Source organism: Sander lucioperca, chromosome 12, assembly GCF_008315115.2.
Source record: "Sander lucioperca isolate FBNREF2018 chromosome 12, SLUC_FBN_1.2, whole genome shotgun sequence".
In the NCBI taxonomy this organism is placed as follows: Eukaryota; Metazoa; Chordata; class Actinopteri; order Perciformes; family Percidae; genus Sander; species Sander lucioperca.
The window spans coordinates 18,149,786-18,163,131 of record NC_050184.1 but is presented as its reverse complement, the minus strand read 5'-3'; the positions used below and the strand labels follow the sequence as shown (position 1 = coordinate 18,163,131).

The window sequence follows — 13,346 nt, the reverse complement described above, 5'->3', positions numbered from 1 at the left end:
CCATATGTCGTGTCAACTAGCGTCAGCTGCAGCGATGCTTCCGTTGCCTTTAAGGTCTGATTCGGAGCACCAGAGGTAGGGCTGAACCATGAATCCTTCTCAAATCCAAATCCAGATTTGAAAGAATGCCATTAGCTAATTGTGAAGACCGCGATGAATCGAATGTGAATTATTCAGTTGAATGTTTGGTGTAACATTTGGTTTAACATTTTTAATTCCTTTTTTTTAACATTTCCGTTTTTTCATAAGATAAAGGCTGGAATAATGTTACATATCAGATTTTTTACAGAAATGTCCATTTTCAGTTGATTTTTCATTTATTTTGTATAACTTTATTTAACATGATGGTAGAAGGTGCCATATGTAGATGCTGCTATGGAACTGAAGCAGATCACACATTTCAGTTTACATACTCATATTTGTTTTACTGGAATTATTTTTTATTATTATAACTTTAGTTTTTGTGATAAATGTTCCATGTTTTTCTAAAAAAAAAACACATATTGCTGGCATTTCATATCTATGTTCTCATCCCTGCAGAAGAATACAGAGCAGGTTTGATGGCCCTAACCAGAGGACAGCGAAATGAGGCACCCAAATCTGCGTTGTCATGTATTTTATCATGAACATGTATGTTATATAAGACTGTTGCCTTGCTCACCAGCGGTGTGCGTAGGTTTGAGTCCCTCCTCTCCTTTGGGCAGGAAGCCGCCATTGGCCCAGTCCAGCATGGGCTTGACCTGGTCGTCTAGATTGTCGGACTCACAGGGAGGAAACTTCTTCTCCGCCCGGATGCTGGCCATCTGTAATGAAGACATGTGACACAACGTGGGACAAAGTTTTAGATGAAACAAAGTATCCAGATCATGTACTGTGAAAATACACCATTACAAGTCCTGCATATATTAACCCTTGTGTTGTCTTCCCGTAGACCATGCACATTTTGGGTTTTCTGGGTCAAAATTTGAAATTTAAACTTTTTTTTACAGCCTTTTTTTGGTCATCTTTTTCGACACTTTTGTGGCTTTTTTCCCAACGTTTTTGTCACTTTTTTACAAGTTTTTTGTCACTCTTTCTGATGTCTTTGTCAATTTTTTCCTGCGCTTTTTTTGACCTTTTTTTAACGTTCTTCTATCAATATTTTTTTCTAATGCTATAAAATTGAATAAAACACCCAAACTCAATGAAAGTAGTGAACTGAACTGATCAACTGATCATTTATTTTACTTGTGAAGAGTGTTGTATGGAACCATCCACGTTATTTCTTTTACAATATGTTTGAAAGAAACCCAAACATTTTTGATATAGAAACTTTTTGAAAATGGGTCAAATTTGACCCGAGGACAACAGGAGGGTTAAAGTGGTACTTATGTAAAAGTACAGAAGTATTAAAAGTATGCAGCAGAATGTCCTATAGTGTTATATTACTATATATTATATTATTCAATCATCATTACTAATGCATTCATTTGTAAGCAACAAGTCCTGATTATTTACATGGAGTCTGGTGTAGTTTGGTGATGGTGATTTCGGGGCTGTTTCATGTTAAACTAAAAGGATCTTACTCTTTAACTAAAAGCTCTATCTCTGTAGGGATCCATCCCATAATGTTGTCATGTTGACACTTAGAATAATAATCTGAGTCTGTCAGCAGCAACAACAGAACTTTTAGTGGCTCTAACTGATGGTGAACATTAGTGGTTGAATGTCTCAGAAGTATGTAGCTACATATACATACAGAAGACATGGTTAGAGAATAGCCAGGATGTTTAAAGTTGAATCTTTAGCGTCCCATGTGAAGCCATTAGGTCACAGTGCTTACCTCCAGTGCTTGGAAGATGGCCCTGCGGTACGACGCCAGCTTGGTGTACGAAGCCTGGCTGAAGAACTTAGGGAAGGCGGTGATGGAGTCCAGTTTGTCTGCAGAAACCTGGAGCGAGAAAACCCCGTGGCATCAAACAAAGCATGACATGTACACTCCCTCTCCCTCCCTCTTTCAGCCCGTCTGTTTGTTCTTCTTCCTTCCTCACCTCAGAGAACTTGCCGTCTCCGAACCACTGCAGCCACCTCATGCCGTGGCTGGCCTGTCGTTTGCCGGTGGCGCGCCATGTCACCACGATGCCGGGCCACCAGGAGAAGCCCTTGATTTTCCCCCACACCAGCTCGCCGATGCCAAAACCTTTGTTGTCCTGGATGGAGAAGAGGATCAGGTCACGACAAGAGATTTGTACTACGACAGAGCAAAGTAGTAAACAGCTCTTAAAATCAATTTGATTTTTAACAGACTGGTATTGGATCGGTGCTCGGTTATAGGCCGATACACAACTTCAGGTATCGGGAATAAGGTCACAGTAAGCCATGTTTGGCTAATGGACGCTTGCCGTCCTGCACCTGGAACGCTTGGAGGTCGAAAGTTGGACGTTTTAACTGGGAATTCCTAACTCCGACTCTAACTGGAAGGCAGCATAAATGTCCCAATCTATAAAGCATCACATACATAAACCGCATCAGTCTACACAAATCCATTGTATTCTGACTTCCTCATTTGCTCAGGTGCTTCTTGTATTTCTACTGTTAGCCTGAACATTCCATCATTGACCCATATTTTTTCTTCTTTATTTCTCTTGAAATGTATGTGTGCTGCTGGTTTATGAGCAGGTGGGATTTCTATGCTTGCTAACAAATCCCAGTTAAGCCCAGGCTATGTGATCCTTCAGTCCGCCTTAAGAGAGAAAACCCATTAGGCTTTGTGACGGAGTCTGGATAGGATACTACGCTCCACTGAGTTCTGCTGGGATCGAGTGAAAACACACTGGGACGCATCACCGTACACAGAAAAAAGCATGTGTACTGTGAGACGGCATGCACGCAGACATGAGACATGCAGGACGAGGACATGCAGATCTGTATGAGCATGCAAACACACACACTAGAATCAAACTATTGAGCAAACACAGACCTGTGTGTGTGTGTGTGTGTGTGTGTGTGTGTGTGTGTGTGTGTGTGTGTGTGTGTGTGTGTGTGTGGCCATCTGCACTAACACAAGGCCAGGTGGAGGAGGCTATGTGGTCTGGGAAAGGAGTTACCCTGCTCCTCTTTCTATCGCTGCCAAACCTCCACTTCTCCTTTTAAAATATGCTCGACACAGCTGGTTCTCTCCTACTTCTCTCTCTCTCTCTCTCTCTCTCTTTTCTTATCCATAACCCTTTTCCACGGTAGATTTCTGATATATTTCTGTAGGCTCTGTAAGATGGCTGTATAGTCAAGCGAAAAACAAATATAGTATGTTAAATACCATGTTTGATGTAGATTAGATGAAATGTGCAGGAAAATGTAACATAGCTGAAAATCTGATAGGACCAAGCATATACTGATAGACTTCCCTTGTTCGAGGAGTGTAGGAAAACATTTTTTTGCCTCTGTCTTATGGTTTAGAAGTATTTAATAGTTTATATTGAAGATGCCCAAAGAAACTAGTTCTTTCTGGCCTGGCTGAACTAAAGTTCTACTAACTCCACCAAACAGAAGATAATTAGCATTAAAACAGAGTCTCACTGTCAGAATATTCTGCAGGTCTGCATGACTGGGTTAACATGACCGAATAAAAAGATGTCTTATCATATTAGTAATTCCTCATTTGACTGGTACTTTGAGGGGTTGTGTTTGAAACATCCAGTTTTTGTTTCTTTGTACCATCATTTCTTAGAAGCTCTTCCATCTGCCCCTAAGGATAGATCCGAGTCCTGTTATCCGATTCTCTCCCCTCCATCCTTCCTCCCCCAAACACACATCTCTCTCACACGTCTTACATTGTACTCGGGCTGGATCTCGGAGCTAGAGGACGTGCTGATGCTCTGGGCCGAGTCCTTGGAGTCTTGTTCCATCAGCTCCAGACGGGGGGCCTCGGGGACCCCGCCGGACACAGCCACAGCCACAGCCACAGCCACCCGAGGAGCACCACCACACTGAAGGAGAGGGAGAGAGAGAGAGGTTTATTAGACTCACATGAATATTTGTGTGGGAGCAAAAGAGAGAGAAATACCTTTTTAGATCTCATCATTCCTCCTTCATACTGATGTTAACTGTGCAGAACAACTCTTCACCTCAGGACAGGCTGGTACAAATCAAATCTCCAACCACACACACACACACATACACACACACACACACACACACACACACACACACACACACACACAGAGGGTTGTTTCACTATCTTTGTGGGGACCCGTCATTGACATAATGCATTCCCTAGCCCCTTACCCTAACCTTAACCATCACCACTAAATGCCTAACCTTAACCCTTACCCTCACCCTAACCATAACCTAATTCTAACCCTAATCCTAAAACCAAGTCTTAACCCTCAAACAGACCTTTAACCTTGTGGGGTCCAGCATTTTGGCCCCACAAAGCTGTTGGGACCCCACAAGTATACTGGACTCCCGGTTTTTGGACCCCACGAATATAGTTAAACAAGAACCACACACACACACACACACACACTACATTATATTTGGTGTCAAATAAGGAAGGAGAATAATGAGTTGATTCATGTGTTCACCAGTAAGATGCTGTGCTCCTGTTTGCGGCTCTGTCTGCGAGGTTTGTTGTGTGTGTGTGGCGTCAGACCGGCCTGGAAGATGGTTCTGGGTCGAGGTGTCTGTCTCAAACTCAGCTGAGACGCTCCTGAAGTCTTGTCCTGGAAACAGAAAAACACACACTCAGTGGATTAAATGTCACGTTTCCCCAAAGACTTATGAACACAAATTCCCCGAAATCAAGCGTGTCATGTTTGTGTCCGTACCTCGCTGTAGGAGTCCCAGGTAGCTTCCTCCTCCTCTGACCTCTTCCTGCTCCTCTTCCTGCTCCCCCCTGAACACTGGTTACCATCTGAGAAGAGTCAGCAGGAGATCAACAGAAGGTTGGACAGATGGGCCAAAAGAAACCCAATATTTCCAAGAGCTAACGTGACAGACAGAAAGCAGTAGGAGTCTGTTGTTTTGTCTCTGTAATGCAGCACGTTGGATTTAAAAATGCAACGATGCATTTAGGGTTAGAGTGCTAAAGTTCAGCCTGAAAGGAATCTGTTTATTCCAGAGAAAGCAGCAGGTCAGTGATCCCAAACATCCAGACTAAGGGCCTTTCTCAATCTGCATTCTTAAATGGACTTATGTTCTCGTGTCCCGGGAAACGTCATCTTCTGTGGCCAATGTACTGTCCCAATACACAAGTACGCACGCCCATTTTACCGTTGATGCGTGGGTTGGTAACTTGTATGAACTTGGCAGCACCCGCAACTAGCAACAACGTTCTTCCCAAGAACTCTGTTCTTTTCTTGGTGTTGAGAAAGGCCCTAAGTTCTTGACTTCCATCGAACTGATTGACCAGACTGAAGGCAACATTAGAAAATGCAAGCAAGAGGGTGAAGGTGGCTGCTTTACCTCAGTGAATCACTTAGTATGAAAGGTTTGACAACAAATATCACATTTAAGTTTATCATACATTTTGTTCCCCTGAAGTTGAGGGATCATGTGTATCATGTGTATCTGTAAGTTCCTAATAATTCCCTGAAAAGAGCTCTTTGGTACTGTAAAGACAGTTACTCTTCATTGCTAATATTTTTGCAGTATTAGTATTTTGAAGCACAATTTATACATTACTAGCAAAGGAAATAAGGCAAAAAGTCAAAGGGTTGAATGTTTGATTGACATGTAATAATGTGTGGAGCTGGCCGACCCTTCGAGACCAACACGTACACTCAGTTCAGTTCCCAACAGCTCCGTTTGCAGAGTCACGCTGTACCGGACTGTCCTGGTGACCATGCTGCCCTGGGGAGCTGCTGCCGACAGGCTGCACTGCCTTCTATCAGTATTGAAGTGAGACCGATTCATAACCTGCTGTTCACATGCGTGCCGAGCCGTAGGGGCGATCCATCACACTACTGTTTATTCAATATCACTGACATTTATGACTTATTAATCAACAGAATGTATTTCAAAATAGAAAACGTTACACTTCATTGCGTTTTGTATTCATAACACAATCTTTTTGTTTATGTGTTCGTTGTTTGTATGTGGTTTTTATCTTGCACTCCTGTCTGCAGATCAAGTGTCCCATTTGGGATAATAAAGAGACTGAACTGAACTGCCATCTCCATTTTCCCAATAATAGTACTAAATTGTATTTTCCCTTTCCAGAAAGCGTCCAATGACTTACTATCAGTTCCTTTCTTTAAAATGAGCCTACAGGAAACTATGGGACCTGTGAATAAAAAGGGTATTAAAACACAAATACAAAATGCTGCAGTACAGAGACGACATAAAAGCCGTGTTTGAGACAGTACACTGTTGAGGTGTGTATGTACCTTGAGGTGAGGCGGCATCTCCGTTCTGCTTGGGGCTGAAGGGGGAGGGCGGTTCAGCCGCGGTCAGAGGGCTGTTCTCATTGATCAGCTCCACGCCACTGTCGTTCTCTGATAGGCCCTCAGCTGGAGCCGTGTCTCCGTTTACCGCCGCCTGAGGAGAGAGGAAGACAGAGAAGGCCAGGGGGTTTAATCTAACCAGCCTGTTAGACCGTTACTGTAAAGGTGCTCAATTATCAGACTGATTGACTCATCGATGAGTGAAAGCAGAGTGTGGAGAGTTAACTACGACTCCCAAGGTGCATTTAAGCTTTATTTTTACTTAGAGCAAAATATAACAATAAAATAAAATATAAAAACACAATCTGTGTCAATCAAAGTGCGTCCGACAGAGCAGTAACCGAGCCCGACAGTTAAAATCTCATATTTTTCTCATGCTAATGACACATGTACGTTTGTTTGTGTGAAAGCTTTTATGAAGCAGCTGGAGGAAGGCATTCAGAAATGTCATCAGATGAGGTCATGGTATTCCTCCGTCCAGATATCTGTTCATTCTGATCAAATTCACCTAAATTAGTTATCATTTCTTTCAATTTAGGGACTAGTTTAGATGGGGGCTGTAGGTGAATGTTTAAGTATTATTTTATTTATTTAGATTTTTTTCGACTTTGGTATCGAGTATCGTGTACTTTTGGTGGTATTGATACCGACTACTAGATTTTTGGTATTGTTGCATCCCTAATAGAAACACACCTATATAGAGGACTTTATATATTGCCCCTCCATCACTGACTTCGTTGAAAACACATTTGCAATTTTATCAGCCATTTAATTCCGGTTTAATCAGCTATTTAGGTTTTGTGAAATAGCCCTCAGGATGCATCAAATTCACAATATATAAAAGGTAAACACCAGAGGCTGCGCAGGTATGTTCTACAATAGTTCTATAATCCCAAACTATAAGCTACCATGCACGACGCTGAGCTATGTTTGCAGCTTCACGGATGTGGCCGCTGAACATCCCTCGAAGTGCAATGGACGATCGCTCTGCAAGGAGCCTTTGACGGCTTTTCAACTGGGTCACTTGTTTGCAAAAACCTCTTGGAGAAATTCCAATACCCACATATCATACAGCTTATTGTACCAGCTAGTATATTGTCTACTGTTACTGCATCACTGATAACAGATACCACTGGTGTTAAGCTTCTGGCATTAACATCTGACACAAAGCATTTTGTTCAAGCTACGTCTTGCAAGCAGTGGTGAAAAATAAAAGGAAGCATGACTAATATCAGTCTTTTTGTTGACCAAACAAAAGGTATGAAAACAAAGATGATAAGACAAATGACTTGAAAGCTAAAGCTCCGGGGCATGAATGAATGTCTTATTGCAACATGGAGCTGAACCTGAGCTATTAATGTAACACGTTGTAGCTCTGCTGCTTTAAAAGGTGCAGAAAACCAACACCAACGCTGCGATGGAGTTCATATATTTAAACATGTCAGGAGTACCCGCATGTCTGCCTGGGGTAAACCCTCTGACTCAACACAAACACTGCACAAGAATAACACAGCACATGATGGATCTGGGAGTCTGCACAGGTAGCCTAAAGGTGAGTGGGTGAGTACAGTTTATCTCTGCATCACTTTATGTCTCACCTCATTGGAAGTGAATAGGAGGCGCCGTGTGAACCTGCCGGGTGCGTTCCGGTGGCAACTGTGCGTGTCATAGCTCTTGTTCAGACTTGAACTTGCGGCATCCCACTTAAAAAGTACTGATTCCACCTAATGCCTCTTTCTGCCCGCTCAGATTGGAAAAAGACAGAGTACAAAAGACGTACAGATATCAATTTATTAAGGTAACACCGAGGGAGATTACACTTGTGTGTGTCTAAGTATGTGTGCATGTACCCTATGTATGTGGTTATGTGTGCAAAAGAAAACCAGGGAGGTTCTTTGGCTCAAATGGGGGTACATGTACGGGGTACTTTGAAGTGCTGCAGGGGGTATGTGAGATTTTTTGCATAATTACGTACGACTATTTTTTTTGTTTGCAAAATTAGCTAAGTAAACAAAGTAACTAAAAAATGTCTTAAGCTTAATACATTTAAATTAGTGCAGCAAATTAGTCTTTCTCTCAAGACCAAACCAGTTCTCTTTAGGACCCCACCCCCAACCAAAGGTCCCTGCTGGACAACCACAACCAAACTTATGACACATATTGCATTTCATTTAAATAAAGGAGAAATAATAAATAACCAATCTTTGATTTTCTTCTGTGTTTACTGATGTCGGCTGAAGCGTGGTTTCCTGGTGGAATCTTGGAGTCTTGGTCCTAAATCCCCTAACCCTAACCCATCCAGGCAGTCTGGCAGTGCGTTTGTGGCGCAGGGCGTGTGTGGTTAAAGGCAGCGATCACTACAAGCTGATGTACATTTTCGGAGTAAGGTAAACGGGGTAAATGCAGATCCCTGATCAGTTCAAAAATGCCAAAATTGGCTCCGATCCAATACTTTGATGGGGACTTCCCTAAGGACACACTGTCTTAGTGATGATAGTGGGAGTGTATCTGTGTTCCCCAGAGCAATATCCTCTTTGTATGACTGATATGAGACCTTTCAAAAGGTTTGATGTTCTCAGCAACGTTGTTACCTGGCTCAAGTGGTCAACGTATGTTTCCCTGGGTCAAGATGTTGAAAGTTATACTCCTCAACATACCCTCAAATGTATGGGCAAGAGTTTTCTGGAGTTTAGACAGTGATATCTCCACAGCGGCCCAACAGATTTTTACTATTCAACCTGCATTTCAAATGAATCTCCCTTCATTCTTTTGCAATTTGAACTGTGATGCCCTTCCCAAACTCTTACAGTGTTAGCTTATATCTAGAGACCCACATACCCTGGGAACATAGGGGGATGATCAACAGCTACTGTTGCATGAACACTTTACTACTCTAAACCGATTTTTTTTCTCACATGAATCTGTTCCGGTGTGCTGCTAAAACCACAATGCCTTGGTGTTAAATGAATAAGTTAGAACATGCAAATAAGAATAGTTTTTTCTGACTTTGAATTGAACTAAGATAACAGTTTGTCAGTTGCCAGTCTCTATGCTAAGCTATGCAAACTTAACTGAAGACACAGATTAAATGACAGTACTATAAATCTTGTAAATCTCAAGAACAGGTTTCCATTATATGTAATAAGTATCATTTAAATAATATGTATGATAAAGTGGGATTTTAGTCTTGTGCATTTTACAAATAATGGCGATTTGGTGCAAAAGAGACAAAGGGGAGAGAGACGGAGCAGCTGTGGAACAGATGGACATTTGTGAGATTGTGCTGACTTTTGAAGGAAAGTCACAGCTACGCTTATCTGAGGCTGTTTGTGATTGTTTAACATCGTAAAACAGGGAAAGCATGTGGTGTGTGAGTGTGTTCACGATGCCAAATTTCCCCTGTTATAAATGAACTTGGTGAACTTGTGCAGAAAGTGTGTGCTCAAGATGGTCAAGAGTGAGAAAGGAATGAGGGGAGAGAGAGATGACAGAGAGAGAGACTAATTTGTTTTATCAAAAACAAGTAAAAATTCTCCTGATGTCAGCTTATTAAATATGAATATGTTCCAGTGTCTTCTCTCCTCTGGGACAGGAAACTGAATATCTTGTGGAGGTCCAAAAAATTCTGGGGGAAACTATTTTAATAGTCAAAATCAAATCGAAATCTTATTTTGATTGATTTAAATGAATGAAATCCAACCAATGGCAACCCAGTGAACAACAAAGCTGCAGAGAGAAAGTCCCGGAACAAAGACATCTGCTGTGCTCTGGTGGGCTCCAGGTACAAGTCTGCTTCTAGCAGCGTTTGGCCTGAGAGACGGAGGTACATTATGACTGCCAATCAAAATGGGAGACATAAAAAAACTCGTTATTTAGTTGGAGGTCACAGGCTGCAAGTCCCTGCCACAAACTGAGCTGTATCCGTTCTTACTTAGATCATCTTTGTTTAAAGGAAATTAATTTTATTTATATCAGCGAGAGAGAAAAAAATAAAACTACATATGGAAGAGTTCTTTAAATGATCGTGAGAAATGCAGAAGCAGACTCTCCTGCCTCAGAGGCACACGTTAATAATCAGTTGAACAAGTTGGAGCCAGCTGTCATCAAATTACAACTTACAGTTTCAGGAAATGGTTCAGGAAATGTGGTGGTAAAAAGAAACTAATAAATAAATAGAGCTACCAAGCCCACCAGGTGACCAGACACGACAGCTGAGCATTCATCTGTTCATTGAGATTATCCAAGAATTCATCTGTAATATACTTATATTTGAATGGTTGTTAGTTTCTTTTGTGATTTGTCCTAATGCTTACTAGTAATTTAAGCCCTTGAGGATTTGGGAGGAGAAACTGGATTAAAGTTCAAATAATAAAATAAGAAATCTGATTTATTCATAAATCTAAAAAGTTTGAGGTGGTTTGCGATAGATTTTTGTAGTACCAGGTTTCCTTTTTACAGTAGGGGGTTATGCACTAGACTATTTTTTGGTTACAAGCAGTAACTTCCTGGACTCTCCACTGGACCTGGACCAGGAAACAGTCCGGCACATAACCCCTCAGTAAAACGATGAATTTTTATTCTAACACTTGCTATTTTTGGACAGATTAAAACCAACATATGTAACATACTCCCTCCTCTCTAATTTTCTCTTTTCAACTCATTTTGTTTAAATCTCTACTCCATCTCGCTCTCTCTCTTGCTCTCTCGGTCCGGACTAAACCAGACCAGGTCTGCTTTTGTAAAAGAAGAGGGGGGGGGGGGGGGCCCCCTGGAAGCACACGGAGAAAAGAAGCTGAGATGGCGTCTTTGCAAATTCTTGGAAAGTAAAAGCGGAAAAACGGGACAGAAACCTGCTAAAATGAGTTTGTTTCATGACATTTTGTCACGAGCTTCCTCCACGTCCCTGGTCTGAGAAGCATCTATCCCCTCCTCTCCTTTCTCATGATGAGAACATCAGTTCACAGTTTTTTGTATCGCTTTGGTGCTATTATCACAAGTAGGTGGTAAAACCTCACAACTCTTAGTACAGAACTCAAAGCAGATCATCCAAATGGCTGTAATCACACATAACACATTCTCGTTAATGCTAATTGACCTCACTTAGTGGTAACCACAATTGGTCACCCTATTACAGTAAAAAAAGAGGTAAACAGTGGCAATGTCCTTCAACGTGGAGCAGGATAGACAGCAAGGAATAGGCAGAGAGGCATGGGCACTAACAGAGAGGTAAAGACTGTACTGTAAGAACAGCTTTGGCCAAATGATTGTAGAGGAGGATGATAGGATAGATATTATGGAAATGACTGTAAGGGTTGGGTCATGTAAGGGTATTACCTAATGTGAAAATACTGTAGCTTAGGGGTTACGGCGATTTCAAACATGTATCAAGGTGGATTCACTGGTAGATACGTAAAGATATCATTATGTTGTGTTTTGGTGATTAAACCTTATGTTCTCGTGACATTTCAAAAAAAAAAAATGAATCAATGATTGTGTGGTGAGAGATGTTTACAAGCCAAATGAATGGCGAGTTTGAACTGAAAGACTGGCTGTGTTACAAGTGGGATGAGTTTGGAGTTTTGTACTAAGAGTTGTGAAATTGTACCACATGGTTGAGATAATAGCACCAAAGTGGTCAAAAAAAATAAATAATTGATGTTCACTAGGTAGCTGTGTGACAATTATCATCATCATCATTAATCTGCCTTCCTGGATATCTATTACTCCTCCTCCTCTTTGTGTGTGTGTGTGTGTGTGTGTGTGTGTGTGTGTGTGTGTGTGGTAAAGCAGCATGTAAAGCCTTGCACTGTGCAGATTTCACCGACATGCGTCACACACACACATTCCACACTGAGCAACAGTCTGCCCCGCGGCGTTCCAACAGCGCTGTCAAAACATCTTAGCGAGGCCTAAATGATTAGAAATGTAGGTCTACAGCGAACACTTTGACAGGACATTCCTAAATGCTGCGTGCAGTAAATCGTCACCTAGTGGGGTTTGAAGGCTTTAGGAGCATTGATCTTTTAGGAAACAAAAAACAGCAATACAAAGTTTTTCTCCGGGATGCTGCAAGACTCAACAACAAAGCAAGTTTGCAGAATTTACAAAAAAAAATCAGTATTCTTGTCCTTGACTATAACTTGGGACAAGGGCTACAAAGGAAGTTATGCTCTGGAATAATGGAAACATTAGAGTCCAGATTTTCCACTTCTACAAAAGAAATACTGTCATGAAATGTCCTGATCACAAACCGGAGGATATGAAGTCCTGGGAAGAAACCTTTGTTTTGAGAAAAGTCTTTTATTTTGAAGGGGGGTCGTTTATTTCTTAGAAGGGTTTACAATTAGATATAGGGCTGTCCTCAATTATATAGTGTCCAGAGATCACTTTTGTTATGATTTGACCCTATGAATAAAACTGGATTGAATTCATTTGAGTTAAAGAAATTCTTAGTCAACTTACGTAACACTCATTCAATGTTGTCGACTTATCGATTAGTTGATTTTATCAACAGATTTGTAAAAGTTTCTCTACTAAGAATCATGCAAACGTACCACTTTAAAACTTGTGTTTACCAAAGATGTGCTCATAAGCCAAACCAAAGTTGCATTTACTCCTATTCACCCACAGCCATTCTGCTGACACCATCACTCACATCCAGGCTGTCTCTTTCTGCCCTCAGGCTGCTGCTGAAACTAAGAATGTGTCCTCAGATAGCCATCTACTTAACGTAGGCCTAATTTATGTCTGACCCCCGAGGCTCAACACCTTTCTGCAAAAGGTACCCCGTAAAATACTGTTTTAAAAAGAAGCAGAAGCTAACCCACACAACATGTTGCAGGTCTATTCCTGTTCATTGTACTGTAAATAAGAGGTGTTGTGTATCAGTGGAATAACATGCTGTGTAATTAATAGACATATTAT

At 41.4% G+C, this 13,346-nt stretch overlaps 1 protein-coding gene across 1 annotated transcript in view; it reads right to left on the bottom strand.

The window, feature by feature from the left end:
• dnmt3bb.1 (DNA (cytosine-5-)-methyltransferase 3 beta, duplicate b.1) overlaps nt 1-13,346 on the bottom strand; it is a 39,409-nt gene that overhangs the window by 14,417 nt on the left and 11,646 nt on the right. The window contains exons 3-9 of the mRNA XM_031283960.2: nt 6,366-6,516; nt 4,806-4,891; nt 4,563-4,700; nt 3,810-3,965; nt 2,031-2,189; nt 1,823-1,930; nt 662-803 (exon numbers count right to left, since the gene is read on the bottom strand). Of these exons, the coding sequence (XP_031139820.1) occupies nt 662-803; nt 1,823-1,930; nt 2,031-2,189; nt 3,810-3,965; nt 4,563-4,700; nt 4,806-4,891; nt 6,366-6,516 (940 nt within the window). The remainder of the gene's footprint in view (nt 1-661; nt 804-1,822; nt 1,931-2,030; nt 2,190-3,809; nt 3,966-4,562; nt 4,701-4,805; nt 4,892-6,365; nt 6,517-13,346) is intronic.